Genomic DNA, 17,232 nt, shown 5'->3' on the forward strand with positions numbered 1-17,232 from the left:
GTGTCTTTTATATATATATATAAATTATTTTAATATTTCTTACAAATATAATAAAATGTGTAACAAATGATAATTTTCAGTTTGGATTAGATAACTCGATAAGTTGTATAAAAAAACATACACGTTCAAATTTGTATTTAAGTGTATTTAATGTTTAAGTAAGATATATCTATTAAGAAACAATAGAAATAGATAACTTCTCTATAGCAGTTCAAATGTGAGTCCGATAGAAACGATAACTTTACTATAAAATTAGATAAAGTTTCAATCTATTTCTATCATTATCTATATCGGATCTTTTAAGCAGGAAATATATTGTTTTATAGTAGGAGATATACACCTCGACGAGATGCATATAGATTTTGTTTTTGTCGCGCGCGACACTGCTCCTGGTGTCGCGACAATGATCAATGCCAATGTTTCAGGACGTTATAGCGATCGCGCGCGGTGTCAAAGTCCGGCTCAATGCCGGGTAGCAAAGTTTTCTTCTCTCGCTCGCCTAATGGGAGGCGCCCGGCTTCACCGGCCGGCGAGTGCTATAATCGGTGCACGCACAGCGTGGCACACACACACACACACACACACACACACTCACACACACTGCACACACGCAGCAGCAGTGCGAGTTCGCTTGAAACTGCGATTCACGGAAGGTCATTTCGATGCGCGCGCCGAGGAAACACGCGAATAAAGATAAACGCAGACGCAGCTAATGTGGCCGTAATGCGAAACAGTCGCGAACGTACGGGGATCCTCGAATAATCCGCGGGATGATTTACGGTCGATGTAACGAACGCGCAAATTGTCGAGAAAACTCCACAGTCTTAGGTTCTTAGTCTTTTTAAGTTTTCTTTTATCGTACTTTTCGACGTGTACATGCATAGAGCAAATTACAGTTATTTCACACAGAATCTTTTAAACCGTTTCAAGCTGTCATTCGTGTCGTCGGTACTCCTCTAAATTGCACCAAGCGGTCCACGGTCGCACGCAATCCACTTATCGATTTTTGTACCTTATACACTTTCGTATATGTTACATATTGTATATTTCGCGCGTGTGCGTGTACGTGTGTTGTATTTCTTTATATATTCAGATACATACGAAAAAAAAGAGTACAAAAATCGAGACGATACGTTTGCCCATTCACGCGACGTGCATTAGTGACGCATGGAGCACGTACGGTCGACGGTGTTCGCTTGCTGCAATCGAGACGCAGCGCGGAAGACGGTGACATAAAGCGGACGGGCGCTATCCAGGACAATGGTCGTAATGAAAACCAACGTCCGAAGGTCGCCGTCGTGCCTTCTTCTGCGACCAGACCGTGTCGCGCTGTGCCTCGCCTCGCAGGGGACGAGTCAGTCGAAACTCGTGCGTGGATGAGCGTGCAAGGCGATTGTTAGCATAATCGATAGAGAGCACGCAGACGCGATCGGGAAGAAAGATTCTGCATCGAGATAGGGAATGTATATAAGCACTCGCACGATTTTACAACGTCGCGATCGCGTACTGCGTTTCGCAATCGATATCAGATAAAAAGAAAGAAATGATTAGTTTATTGCGCGCGAAGTAACGTCGATATGAGAAAATCCGAAGGTGTTTATCCGCTACGAAAAATTACGGAGTCGAGTATTATAACGCGGTGCTGGAAATTCAGTTAAAAACTGTGCGGCTTGAAATAAAAGTATTGTATTGCGAGCGACGCAGAATTGTAACGATGCAACGATAGTTACGTTAGACAGAGCGTGAAGCGCCTCGCTATCACGTCCTTCCCTCTTAATTAAATGCACGATGATACGTCGGCTAATTAAACGCACACGTAGCGGAATTGCGTCATGCGACTTCCTCAACGGTAATGTATAATAATAACGTACGTCACATTACAGTGGGAGACGGAAAAACATTTTGAGAAATTTATTGTATTGTTTAAAATTCTCAGGATTCTCAGAATTCTCAATAACTTTTCTTAATAACGGAATTTTTCTTCCTGACACATATTTCACTTCCTAATCTCGGCGTTTTCTTAATTGACATGTAAACTCGTAGATTATGAAATCGTAGAAACGACGTAATATATGCATGAGTGAGACATTTCGGTATTTCTCTAACGTAATTTCATCGATTTGCATCTTTTTTTTGTTTGCTACTCACGTTTGAGAAAAACGTGATTCATCGATTGCGTCAAATCAATATAGAAACATTGGAAACGTGATTGCATGTGATTAAAATCCACGTTATAGAATTATGCAAAAAATGCGTACCGTACATTCTTTTTTCAACGAATGGACGCGTGACCAATTATATCGCATTAATGCCGTGACGTAAAAACATTTATACGTTTGGTTCTTATTACATCAACTGTTGCTGGAATGTCAGTGGAATTGCGTGAACCTTTTCCATAAAAAGTTAGCTGAAGTTTCTAAACAACTCGCTGACGAATTTAACATTGAACACGTAAAGGCCTTTGAGGGATCGAGCTCATCAAAGAGTAAACTTTTCAAATCAATGATCCTCGCGCGAGCAAAATAGAATTTAACTATAAGCGAAGACGAGCGCGCCAGTCGATTCGTAATCGCGTTAACGTAACTCGATTTACATCAAGTCACGTGTATTTTGGCAAGGTGTGTTGTTACCACAGCCTTAGGCAAATTCGCGCGTTTGGTTTGGTTTCAGTTTTGTCCAATCGAGGATCGGGGCAACAGTGTCATCGCGCGCTTTCCCAACCGTTACCGCCTCGTTCCTCCGTGTCGTTTCACCGACGCAATAACGTGCGTTAAGATCCGCTTCCTACCCTGAATCCCTTGGCGAACTTCCGCCAACGGCGATTAGAGCCCTGTCGTCGTCGGCGGAGCAGTTCCTCGGCGGGACGGCTAGCAAAATGGTTTGGGACAATGGGCTCTCGGTGAAAGAGGTGACGGAAATGAAGAAGAAAACGCCGCGGTTCCCTTCGCGCGAGCGGAACTTCGCGATGAGAAGACGCGGTCCTCGCAGATCCTCCTCCCTGATCATCGGAGGGGCATCGCCGATCGGCGCCCCTCCGATTGAGCCGCAGGACGCCGCGGCGGAACCTGATCGTCGCACATACGAGGATCCATGCAGCAGTGATTGTAACGTGTAAGAATTTATTTTCTTTTATCGACGCGCGCGCGTATCGCATCGCGCGCGATCTATCTCGCTTGCTCGATCTTAATTTGTCGCATGAAAATATGCATGTTAATGAAAATACATTGAGATTTCAAGATACAAACAGCAGAGTTGAGCGAACATGAAAATGATATTATCTTTATCATCGCGGATTTATTTGATCAAGATAACGACTTGATATGATTGATTTATTATCTCAGTTTTGATATAAAATTATCTGAGGGCCGACTTTTACAATTACCAAACGCGGAATTTTTTTTCATGTATATACTTATGTCAAATATATTCTGTATAATTAATGATTAATTCATTTAAATATTCCAACACATACACACACACACACACGCACATATATATAAAGAGAGAATTATCTTATAATTTACCCCGTAAATTAAAATGGAAAATAAATGATGATCATACGCGTAATAAAATTATACGAAATCTTTTTATTCAAATCGTAAATATATACAATTAATCGATATGCTACAAAGGGAACGAGGCAAAGGTTATTGAGCTTTAATAAAAACGCAAAGATTGCTTGTAAAAAAAAATTATGCGAAATAGCACAGCGTGGACAGTGCGGTTACTAAAGACTACAGACTGATCGGAGCCTTACGATCCCGCGCGAATTAGACGATCAATAAGAGGCGGAACGTGCAACAAATTATCTACGTCGCGTAACAATTTGCCGGGCCGGTTGACGGCGGCGGCGACGACAGCGACGGCGACAGTCGGGATGAGTTATCGTTATGTGTGAGAAAACGAGATATCGCTCGCGCGTACAGAGACCCGAGCGGTCCTTTCGTTGATTTAATGAGGTCATTAACGAAACATCCTCGTTACACTGGGCGTCGGCAGAAACCCGGGGGGACAGTAACCTGTCGGCTTTTCACGGTTCATAAGTCTGCGCGGTGATTTATCGACGAGACGGCGTAGTAGCGGAAGATGAGCTCCTTCAGAGCTGTGTTCCTCCTCGTATATACGCGCGGCTCATCGGATTCATATACGATCATCGGTCGAGCGACTAATCCGTTCGCAGGCCCATGATTGCAGACCCGCATGAGCGATCATAAATTCTCACGAAATCATCGCACGTGTCTTCGTTAGGAACGCCGCCACGACGGACCGCTTTGATCAGCTGTGCGTACATCACTCGTGGGCGGACGTGATAGGCGCGGTAGTTGAGCTAAATCGCAAAGCTCGCGAGCTCTTGATAAACGGGAAACACAGACGAACCCATTTTCTGCTAGATCGCGTTGAGTTGGCACGTCACGGAGTTCATTCCGAATTATTTTGTTTGAGCTGTATTAAGTACGTGCTGAGAGCGAAATTCGTCAGAATACTTTAAATCACATCTGATTTATTTTGATCATTTAATTTAGATTGCAATACAAAGAAAACGATACGTGGCGAAGGAATATACATATTTTGACTAAAATGAAGAAAATTAATAAAAAAGTGGCACTAAAACAATAAAAATAAAAATACAGAAAGTTAAAGGAGCATGAAAGCCTGAGCTAGGTGATCGTGCCTTTTACTTTACACTACAAATAAAAGCCCTAACTTTAAATAATGAACAACATTTCAATCTTTATTAGGTCATCTTCACCACAAGTAATAATAAATAAATTTTTCCCGGTCAAACAGAGAATACTTATTGTTTCTTCTATTTTTTTATTTAAAAATAAATATAATATAAAAGAAGATAATAATATTGTTAATAATAGAAATAAAAGTATAATAAATTATTTTTAATATTATTAAAAAGGCATATAAACAACTATATCGTTTTATATTTATTTTTCTTATACATAAATCTTCTTTAAAACATTTAAAAAAAAATGAAATTAATTATTTTCTTTTATTTTAATTTCTATGAATTTATTGCAAGTATAATACTATAGCTTCACTGAAAAATGAGAAAAAATCGAAGATACATTAGTTATTACAAAAAAATTACATATTCAATAAGATCGAAGTTACTCATCGTGGTTACAGGAACTTCTTAACGTTTCTCAAGTTCATTATTTAAGAAGGGTAATCCCTTAAAATCCGATTAAAATCATTCCTACGTATCTTCTCATGTTCCTTCCGTAATTATTTACATGTTAATGGTGCGGCGTCTGATGCGACGTCCCTAAATCTTCCCTCACGCGAGAGACTCCGAAATGTCTTAAACCGGCCTGCCCCGCGGCCAGCTCCGCGTATATATAATCTTGCGTTAAGCCTTTCGGGCATACGTATTTGCGTAATACGAATCGCGCGGACGCGGTCTTATTGGTGGGCACGGTACCGAAGGCCTACAAATTCATAAGCGATCTTTCACGATGCGGTGCCACGATAAGCTGCGCCTGCGGGATCAATGCATTCGTGGTCGATAACAAGATCGATTGATGGCCTTATAAGACTTCGTACCGCGTCGACTTTAAATCGACGAACATGCATAATTCTCATTAAAGTTGCGCAACGCGCGTATACAATGTCTCGTTCTACGCTCGGCGTATTGAGTACAAGTGCGCGGCCACTTTAAGATTCAACGTACAATCAGATGAAAACTTCTGAAATATATATACATATATATATATATATATATATATATATGTATATATAGGATATATATAGAAAGTGCATTAAAGTGTTTCTTTTAAATTGCGTTTCAAAAGTAGCTCAATATAAAAGAACTGTTACACACATCAACATTTTATATATATATAATTTTTTTTTTAAAGATAACAAGGCAGTATGTGTATTTTATAATTAATCTTTCCGTATTTTTTGTATATTCTTTTTTCATATACACACACAGATGTGTTAAACTCATTTTAAAGTCAGTTTGAACTACATAAGAAGTGTGTCGAATATAAAATTGTAAATATATTTCCGTGAGTCACGGAGCAAGAGTAACAAGGGGGCTCTATACACTGTTACAGCGCGCGATCTCGCTAAATAGAGCGGTTAATTGGTAATTAAGCCGCTATTGAAAAGGAGGAGGGCCAACAAAGTCGCACGCGCCACATGTTTCAAGTCTTACACGAAAAGTTAGCCGCCGCCAGTTCACTCACCATACACGCACACGCGCGATGTCAAAATCTCGGAAGATAAATCTTTGCGCGCGCTCGTGAACCAGAATAAGTTACGGACTCATTGCCAAGGTGATCTATCCGGCAGATCTCCGATTCTCTGTAGATCGCGGTTCGACCCTCGACTCTGTCGAGACTCATCATTCTCTCCATTGAGATACCATCTAGAAAGACAATAAACAACCGAGCAGCGGAAAATTTTCTGTATGTCGGATCGCGCAAGACAGACAAGCGTTTGCGAAATTATAGTGACATAAATCAAGCGAACGCTAAATGGAAATGCTATGCTAATAACTCAAATTTCCAGTTATTATAAATAAATCTTAAGATTATGTACCATTTAGGTAAAACTCATTAAAATTTTTTTTAGATCGCAAACATGTGTACATCCTTGAAATATGTATCTTATTACTACTTGCTAGCAAGTGACTTTTAGATTTTCATTCTGCTTCGACACGATCGTACATAGTTTCTGAAATGCAGTTTATATATGTTATCATTCCTTCTAAATATCATTCCTTGTAAATAGTAATTTATTTAAGATATGCTAAATTGTATGACTGTTATCGTCATAAAAATAACAAAAGTAAAAAGCAGGATTATATATTCTAAATAATTACAAGAACATAAAATAAGATTTTTATAGAAAGGATATAACCGTGTTTCTGTCCGAGAGGCAAAGATCAATTATTGTACTTTTGTTGTTAATGATGCTGCTAATCATTGTTAGTATTATGTTACTCAAATTACTGGCGAGTCATGTCTCGTAAATCTCGTACATCGACCAGGCGCGTGTCAAGTCCAAAAAAAGATATGCCGCGTTTACATCCCATCTCGAAAGTAAGTAAGAGAGAGAGAGAGAGAAAGAGAGAGAGAGAGAGAGAGAGAACCATCGTTGGCCGAAAAGGCAGGTCTGCCAAAACCTTGTCAAGTTATGTCACGGGCTCGTGCGACGGAACTACGCAGCTACGCCGCCGCATCAAGCTTGGCGGGGTGGCTAATGCGCTCGCACCGGGTTACTCATCAAAGTTGCCTTACGTAAACTCGAACGAATTAAATGCCCGGACGTCTTCCCGACGAATATGACGCAAATTTCTGAATGCGCAATCCGCTGCCATTCATCACACGGAAACTTGGTCAATGCATTTGGCTGAAAGGCCGCTGTTTAATATGGCTTGCTTAACGATTCCGCGTCATTAATGACGTAAAGTTCGGCTAATTTTTAAGTAGCATGCTAGTTAGATAGCACTGTAAATTGTAATACATATGCACAGAATTATTTTATATTTATAATATATAAAATTATATATATATATATATATATATATATATATAATATAAAAAATATTTGACTTCAATAGATGTTTATAACAGAAATTTAAATTGAATGTCCATACAATCATATAAGTATGCCAATTAAGACTTGATAATGTTTATTTCGCTATGGATGATCGTAATCTTAATATTCACATCAGAGATTATTTTTGAAACGGATAATCAGATAATTTCAATGCTCACGACGATCTAGTTTACGAACTTATTGCGAAGCGTATAATTACGTGCGCGTGTGCACTTATTAAGGAGCACTTATTAAGGAGCATCTGCCATTTAAATTTTTTGAGTATTCTTAGCAGTGCTAGCTAAGTAGCGCGACGACTAACTTTCACGCATTTCTTCACGTCTTGAGTTTCCGCAGTATCACGGTATTGCCGGTAATTTCATTGGAATGAAACGCAGAGACAAACTGGTCAATATAAGACCTACTGAGAAAACTCCCGCTGGGACAAGGATTGCAAAAAAGAAGAAAGAAAGCTATTATATTAAGTCACGAGAATTGCTCTAAAAAAAGAAGCAAGGCAGATAAAGAAAGGAGAGGCATGGATATATAATAAGTAAATTGTGTTATATTTTAAGAACTTATATTTTGAAAACCAGTTCTCCCGAAATGATGTATTTAAAACCGTATTCATTGGAATATTCACTATTTTATACTATCTTTAAATATAAAGATATTTATATTAAATTTATATATCCGTACTTTATTTCTTTCTCTTTTTCCAATAAACGTTTATGATTTAGCATATATTAATTTTAATATTTCTACATAATTTCTATTTGATATAGACTTTGATGGTTTCTATTTATATGTATTTGCAATAGCGAAAACATATATATTTGAAGGGAAAAAGTGAGCAACAAAAATATTATTTTATGTATATAAGATTTATTCCTTTTTTATTTTTATGCATGCCCCCTTCATACAATATATTTTTGTGAAACATGTTCTATATCGTATAAAAGATCGTAAACAAATTTTCCTTTGTAGTAATTTCTTAACCAGTTTACCCTTGGCAAGGCATGACGATGCACATTTCTTGAGGAGAGCGCGCCAGGACTTTTACGCGCTGTTTAAAGATAATAAAATCCTTTACGATTAAAGTGGCGGCGGCGACGGCGGCGAGAGACGCATCGCGCACCGCGATCTTTCTTCGGCGTGTAAAACGATCCGCGGCGAGTTAGCAAAACGACGGTAATTAAAGTTACTGGCAACGTTAAAGCGATCGGCCACTGGCTCGGAATCGTGCAAATAACGGCGGGCATCAACTTGAGGCTGATGATACCACAGTCAGTAGTTTCTTATTGCCTTATATAAAGAAGTCACTTTATTTTTCTGCGAGTGTGAAGTATTGCAAAATATCCATCCTTCGAGAATAACGATGAATACGAATTTGAAGAAATATCAATTGCAGCGTACTTTGCGTATTATTACGTGCCGCGACACAAACGACCCGTCAGTCGTCACCACAGACAACACGTTATCTATATGTTCTCTTAAGTTTCTAACCAAACAGTTTTGGGATCGTACCCTAGCAAACCGTATCGTACTCTAATAAACCTATCATATCCTAATAAACTTACCTAACCTAAAGAAACGATAAATTCTGGATCCCTCTTGAGGAGTTTATTTTAAATGTGTTAACACTTCATATCAGTTTCCTTCTTCACGAAAAAGAATCACGCCAATCAGTATATTTTACGTCCTGGAACGTCCCGCGTCTATAAAATGCTCCACCTCTAATTGTAAAGCTCGAAAAGATGATCTCTCTCGATCGAAAATAGTCAGTTTCTTTATCGTCTCTCGTGGTGAATACACCTTGCCTTGTACAGTGTTCAGAATAAAGTGTCTTGTACAAGCGGGCAGTTGTCGATTTACTTTGATTTTGAACATTACGTGGCTTCGGAGCAACTCGTAATAGTACGCGGAGCAGCGCGCAAATTGCGCATTTCGCATGCAAGTAGAATGAGTCATCTTAAATATATGCATCCAGTACTATATGTATAGCACTAAGAATTTATCTGCTTCCGAGCATCTAAATAGCTCGAAGTGATTTTTCCGTTATCTATTCGCTATACGGAAGCACAAAGCAACGCGAAATCTCGTGTCGTGGCTGGACGTGCTGGGTGTTCACATTTGGGTCTGGCGAGCGCACAAATCGAACGCGCGTCTTCTTTAACGAGTGTCGCGAAATGCCACAGTGTCACTTTACATGGCAACTTACATGCTCGACACTGGTTGGATCGGCGCTAAACGACGGCCTTGCAACGTGATCCTCGTTAGAACACAAATCACTCGTATTACCCTATTTCACCTGCAGATCCGCAGAAATTTTTTTATACCGCGGATAGTAAACGATAAATTTACACTCTTAATATAACCAATTAATTATGCATAATATCTGCGATTGAATAGATCACGCGATTTGCTAACACATATACAAGTATGTAAAAATCATCCAGGAGAAAGAAAGAGTCGCGATTAAAAACTGTAAACTATGTAGGATTCTGTGGATCCTAGAATCAATACAATTAATTAAAGAGAAACTTCACCAAGAGACTAATTTACAAATAATTTACAGGCCAATATCTTCTCCAGAATATCTTCTCACCCCAATATCTTCTCACAATTATTTCTTCAGCAATCAGAAAGAAAACAGACCGAAATCTCTTTTTCAAATTCTTTCAATTTATTCGTTGCATTATGCATTGAGCGTTCACGGACTGAATTCGCTGAGTTATATCGGAGGCAGATCGGAGAAGAATGGGACGTTTCCGGATTACCGCGGGGGGGAAGGACGCATAATGCAACAGTTGCACCGTCATCCCGTGAGATTCCCTTCTGCTTGACGCGTCGTCGTCGCATGCAGGCAGACGGGTCTCATTTGCGCCAAATGTTCCGGAGCCCTCTTGGGAACGCCCGAGATCGAGGTATAAGCTTTGCAAGCTACCTTGCGGCTTCGCCCGAGCACAGTGGGAGCTTTGGCTCCACACGAGCTTTCGACCACGAGCGACGAACGCGATCGTGTATAGTCGCGCTTGCGCCATCGTGACGGCTACGCTGTTTCTCGCGATCACCCGGTATTAACTATAGGTACGCACCTACTGATGTCGTCGTCGTCGTACCGCGTGGTGCCAGTTTGAAGCATGCTCCTCTTGCGGATGCACTCTTACGTGACGCGCGTGGCATAGTTTCGTCGCGTTTCTTCGCGCCCGGATCTCTCCGGATTCGATATCGGAGACAGAGTATTTTGTAGTTCACGATCGACGATTCCGGGGAAAAAAAAATGACAGTGACAATGAGGCCTCGGTTTTCCGTTTTCGCGTCGGGACCGGACGCGAGATGCATAGTGGCAGCTACGAGTGGCAGTTGGAAATTAACATAATCGCGCACCAGAAACTGCTTTATATATTCTACGTGCAATAACAGATAACAACATAATTACACCTTGATGTTTGACGTCTGAGCGTATACATGTGATATAATATATATGATGTAATGTATATGTGAGTGCACGTCTTCAAGAAATCGACTTGAGTTATGACATGACGCGGGACGGCTCTGGTATCGATACGCTTATATATCAATTTGAATAATTAAATATCTTTGAATAACTTAGCATTTACTTCGATAAATGGAAAACGTAGTAACTGCGTTTGAAGAAACCGTGCTAGACGAAAGAAACTCTTTTTCTCAGCTCTTTTTCTCTGTTGGATGCAGAATTCATCTTTTTCAATTAAGTTTCACACATTCTGTGGTCATTGTTGTTATAACGTCATAGAGGATTGGTCAGTAAAATAAAATGGCGTTATATTTATTTTTCATTGTCACGATTATTTCGATTACCCGGTCAGTTTCTTCTATTTGTAGTACATAGAGCAGCGGTGGTGGAGGAAAGACGCGCTTAAACAGACATCACAACTTTCTCCGTTTCATCTTACTAGAACGCCCGAGATATTTCGTGCGAGAGACGCGAGAGGCTGCGTTTTATCGTGCGTTATTGCATCTATTTCCGACGAGGACTATTACTGGGCGCTTTATATATAGCGTGCATTTATCTAATTAATAGCTATTAGCTGCGCGGCCTCCGATTCTCCGTCGGCTTGTCGGCGCGATGTTGTGCTAAGTCGAAAGCTTCCGGGCGCCTTCTTCCGCGTGACACCTGTCAGTAGTTCAACCGAGTAATTTACATTATCGCTATCCGCATCGCGTGATCTGTGAACTTGCGACCTGTGAAAAATACATCAAAAATGTTCTCGTAGCTTTCAATGTAGTCGTATACCGTCAAAGATTTTTTTTCTTTTTTTTTTGTTATCTACCTTAAATCCATTTCTTTGTTATAACTTTACTTTAATTTATGCCTGCATGATTAAGTATATTTCATAGACAAGTATCCTCTCAAGCATTTACGAGAAATAAAAGATGCAACTCCTTCTCAAAATGCTTTTCGTGCCGCTTTTGGTGCGTTTTGCAGATGATCATAATGACGATTATTGTTCCGCACACGTGTGTCAAGATGTGCCGGGAGTCCTAGTTTTAGATTTTACTCTTGGCAAAGCGAATCTGTAACTGACTAACGGGCACCCTCTCTGCCCGCGATGATGATTCACCTGCGGGCGAAATAGCCGTTTTCCAGGTAATAGCCGTTTCCGCGATGGAAAAGCGTACGTGCCCTATTAAATAAACGTCATTGCTCTCGATTAAAGTAATCCATTAATTCAATCGGTGCGTGCCGCGTAGAGTTACCGCCTTCTCTTACTTGCGTCAATCCGCCTTTATACAATTTTCATCGACATGCCGCGGCCAGCATGTTTTATTCTGCACGTGCAGCAGAATTGTGCAAAAATAGCAATTCGAGTTAATGCACTTCCGCGAATCTCCGTGAAAAATGTCAACATCGAGGAGCCCGCATTCTTTTTGGCTGCGTTTCTTCGATCGTTTCGTCGGATAACATATGGTCGTTAGCAGTCATCACCTCAATCGTGCAAATTCTTTTTAAAAGAATTTCTTTTCTTTTAGAAAACGAATGATCACGGAACATGAATGAAACACATTCCTTTTTGAATTAATCTTAATCGAATTAAAAATTTCGAGAAACGAGCGAGTATTAAATATTCACATATGTTGGTTCTAAAATACATATATTATATCTATTAATCTAAATCTATCTAATCATTTTATATTATAATAAATATTTAATATTAAAGTCAAAACGTTTTATAAAAATTTGAAAGATGTAATTTGTTAATAATTTATTATAATTTTGTACAGTGCGTGTATAGAATATTATCCATTATTCCTATAGCAATTGGAAAATTACGACAATTTATTACAGCGAGTTTCATTTATTGTCGAATCACTAAGAGTTAACAATGCACATCGATATATTTCGTTCAAAGAAATTCCATTAATTTATAGTCTAAAGATTTTGCTGTTTCTTTTTTTTTTTTTGGACGAATCAAAGTCGGGCGATACGAGAAGCCGAACCGCGTTCCGCTATCTTTACTGTCAGATTTATCGGGATTATCTACCAGTCGGACAGCATACGGCACTTCGATATTATTCGCTTAACGCATACATGAGAAACCACCACATGCGATCGTGAACATGTTTCTTAAAACTCCGCCTTGGCAAGTCGACCATGCGTATCGATCGAAAGATTAGCTTCACGAGCTGGCGCTTGCGTTTTTGAAAATTACTCGAATCTGACATTAGTTGTTTCATGCATAACTAAATAATAACAACCATTTGACGGGGGCAATAATAGTATTTTTATATTTTTAAAAGTATTTTTTTAGACTCTGCTAATAAATTTTAATTGCACATTGGCGGCAGAAACCGAATAGGATCTGTGCAACGCAATCTGAAAGCACATTGGCAACAGAAATCGAACAGATTTTTCAAACGCAGTATTATCGTTAGATTCTGCATTCCGCAAAGCGCATCATGCGCATGATATATCATGGTATCCTTGTTGTTCATCAAATGTTAAACAAAGATAAAAAGATAAATCTTGCGCATAATGCGCTTTGTGGAACGCAGCTATTGGCCACGTTCAGCAGACTAAGCAGATGAGTGAGCGCTTATGGTGATTCGCTGGATCTGAGTGAATAAACTAATCGTAACAAAGAATCACTGAGCGCTCACTGATCGGGACTGTCTGCTGAACGTGGCCATTGTCGGCAGAAATTGAGCAGGAGCTGCGCTGTGACGCTATCACTGAATACTTACAATACTGCCGCTAGGTGGTGTTTGTTGGTATCCGTTTCTCGTATTTAAAATTTATCGAACTCCCTTATATAATAATCAATATCATGTTGTGAAAGAAAACAATTGAAAATCTTACAAAGTCCAATGAATTGTTAGAAAAACAAAAAGATCTAGTTCAAGAAGTATTAAAAGTGAAAGGGAGAACAAAAGTCAAAAAAATATAATATATGATTGCGATCGCAATCCTTTCACTTTTTAATACTTCTTGAACTAGATCTTCTTTTTGTTTTTCTAACGACTCACTGGACTTTGTAAGATTTTTAAATTGTTTTTCAAAGATATCCTGAAAGAAAGAAAGAAATTTCAAAATGTGAGACAAATCAATTTCTATTATCAATATAATTGTTACAGCTCATTACTTAATTAGATAAAAAATCAATTACAAAAATTTAAAAGTCACAGAGTGTTAAATAACAATAAAATGAATCAGAAATTATTTTAACATGTTGGATTCAAAATTTACTTAAAGAATAAAAGTAAAATTATTTATTTGTCAAGATTTTATACTATCAGTTATTATTTATGCATGATGTAATTCATTGTACTTAATCAGTCGGTTTATTGAAGATGCATGTTTCAATAAAGAATCAGAAAGAGGGAGAGAGAGAGAGAGAGAGAGAGAGAAAGGGTGAAAGGATGAAACCGATGAAACCGATCACACGAGGCTGCCCTCGAAACGTCAAATAAACGGCTTATTAACTTGGCCAGCAGTCAGTCTTATGACTGACGATATTCGATTTCTTTGATGTCGAGAGGGATTCGATCTCTGCTCCTCCGGATCCTTTCTCGCCCGCGCACACGGGCGGGACGAGGGGCCGACGATCTCTTTCCTCACTATAAATAACCGGACGACTGTGAATCGCGGCGATTTCCGCAATGAAAATAAATTCAACGATATGTATGTATGTACGTGCGTGCCCGCGCGTGAGCATCAAGCGCCCGCGTTTCGCTCGCCCGTCGTGCATCCCCGGCCCGGCATGCGCATAGCGCGGCGCGCTGCAATTATTCTCGCGAAGACAGCCGGCACCCACTCGCCCGCCGATCGTAAAATAAACCGTGAATATCGATTTGCCCAAATTATAAACTACGCCCGCGATGTACGACGCCGACACGGTGTTTGCGTTATGATGCCCATGCCGTCTCGTTTAACGCGGGAGATAAACCAGATTATCTCGCACGGAACACATCTGACAGGTGTATGCTCGCGACTTTCTTAATTTAATTACTCCCAATTTACGATGTATTCTGCATCCAGATAATGCGGTCGCACACTCTTGCATTTTCTATTTTACTTTCGCAAGTAATTTGCCATGTTGACATGTATAACAGCCATTATTATTATATACTTATTTCTTTAATTTCGGTTTTTAAATTATTTTTAGAAAATTGTAAGAACATAATTATACTATAAAGAAATAATAAATCTTGTAAAATGCAAATATATCTCTTATAGGACATATTGCCAAGTTCAAGATTAATGGATAAAGTCTATTGACTTCTTCGAGTAGGGGATCACTTACAATTTTAATAATAGACAATTACTTCGATGATTGTTAAAACATGGACTTAAAGTAATCATATTACCGTCGAAAATCAAATGACACCCTTCATGCTGTCATAAACTATCTCGCTTATCTCGGGGATAATTTAAATCGATTAACTTTAAATGAGATAAACAAACACGGAGAGAAATTAGCATCTTTAAAGACGACCATGAAGAAAATGAAAGCGACAAAGGGGGAAATCCAGAAATCATGACGCCGATTGCCGAGTCGGCACCCTGAGCGAGCGACTGCAGAGGCGTCACACGACGCCGACCTTGCTTTCGGGGCCGCGCTCGGGCCCGACGAGGATGAGCCCGAAGGGACCCGGTAGCCAGGAGGGCCCGAAGATGGAGGTGCGGGTGTCGTGCGTGCCGACGCCCGGCGCCGAGCCGCAGGGCGTCCGCGTCCGTATACCGGAGCCGAAGAAACGGCCGATGAGCCCGCCCCTTCTCGAGTCCACCGCGACGCGCACCCGGTGTCCGTCCGTTCCCGAGAAAGACTTCTACCGGAAGACCTCGTCCCTGGAACGACGAGACCGTTACCCAACTCTGTCCGGCGCGGAGCTCAAGCGGGGCCTTATCCCGAATTCCGCGGAGTCGCTGCAGGCACGCAGGCGGAACCCGATGCTGGACCGGAGGAACCGATATCCGACCATCACCGGCGCGGAACTCCGACGGAGTATGGCGATCGGCAAGTGTCCTCTCGAGGACGGCCTGGATCTCAGCCTGGCACCCTGGCCTGGCATGAAGTGGGCCTGCGTCCGGGTGCTGCATCTCTACTGCAAGGTGTTCGACCAGTTCGAGCTGTTTGAGCTGATCGTTAGGTAATTGCATGTGGCGATTGATGATACGCCTGATATGATAAATGTCTTAAACTTATATACGAATATAAAAATGAGTGTAAATCTAGATCAGGTTGTTAATTTGAAAGACCCGATATTTTGTCCATGACATATTAAAATTTTAGATTTGTCACATTTTAAAGCAAGAAAAATTGTCAGAAAAATGCGCATTGCAATGTTCGGAAAACTTCGATTTTTCTCTCATCAAATTATTTAATATAAAATCATCACGCGAGAATAAAGAAATCAACTTGTTAATATAAAATTTAATTAAAAGATGACGTTTATAATCATAGTTTGAAAATTCTTCGAGCAACAAGTTCTATGAATAAAGAGCTTCTTTCTCAATATTTTAGTAGAGAGAGAGAGGGAGAGAGAATAAAAGTGTTTTTTTAAGAAGAACTTTAATCAAGCTTTTGACTTGGAATTGTTGACCGGATTTGTTTACGAAAGCTCTTACATGGCCCGATCCATCAATGTGGCTTTTAGGAGATCGCTAACTCCTAGTGAACATGGCGCGAACACAATTAGCTGCCGTTAATATCTATTAGGCGAAGCCTCTAACAGTTTCCCCAGTGCTTTACGACGGAAAACGGCCGGTAAGCAGCGCCAAGCCAAACCCAGTCGAATGATTTATGTTGGACTACGTTTGTAGGTTAACGAAGTTGATTTTTCACGCCGCCACGTTTGCTTGCGCGAAACCAGATTTTATCAAGCACGCAGCTTCCTCTCTCTCGCTTCTTCTTATCGTTAACGTTCTCTTATTACACAAGATGCAAAAGATTATCGTCAGTCCTACGTGTGATCTCCTCTAACATTACAGAAATAATTTTTCTTCTATTAAACGAATCCTTTTATAACACCAGCGCCACACGAAAAACATTCCTCATGTTCCTGTTTTTTTCCTTTTTTGCTTAAGTCGCGTTAATATAAGTCGACGTCGCGTTTTCACTCCACTCTTTCGACTTTCGCGCTTTTTCTTCTTTGCGCGTTCTCGACATGTTTTACGCCTCTGTAAAA

General features: G+C 40.0%; 1 protein-coding gene across 5 annotated transcripts in view; it reads left to right on the forward strand.

Moving 5' to 3' along the window:
• The window catches only part of LOC105459642 (four and a half LIM domains protein 2), a 121,574-nt gene that overhangs the window by 57,586 nt on the left and 46,756 nt on the right, over window positions 1-17,232 (forward strand). The window contains exon 1 of one of the 5 annotated variants that reach the window (XM_011705833.1): window positions 1,818-1,849. The exons of 2 other annotated variants lie outside the window; for them this stretch is intronic. In XM_011705833.1, the coding sequence (XP_011704135.1) occupies window positions 1,833-1,849 (17 nt within the window). In that variant the 5' untranslated portion in view covers window positions 1,818-1,832. Of the gene's footprint in view, window positions 1-1,817; window positions 1,850-2,804; window positions 3,112-16,114; window positions 16,195-17,232 lie in introns of those variants that run through there. 2 more of the 5 variants (XM_011705829.1, XM_011705832.1) reach the window with 2 other exon arrangements.

The sequence above is a fragment of the Wasmannia auropunctata genome, unplaced genomic scaffold, assembly GCF_000956235.1.
Source record: "Wasmannia auropunctata unplaced genomic scaffold, wasmannia.A_1.0 LD334172.1, whole genome shotgun sequence".
Lineage (NCBI taxonomy): Eukaryota > Metazoa > Arthropoda > Insecta > Hymenoptera > Formicidae > Wasmannia > Wasmannia auropunctata.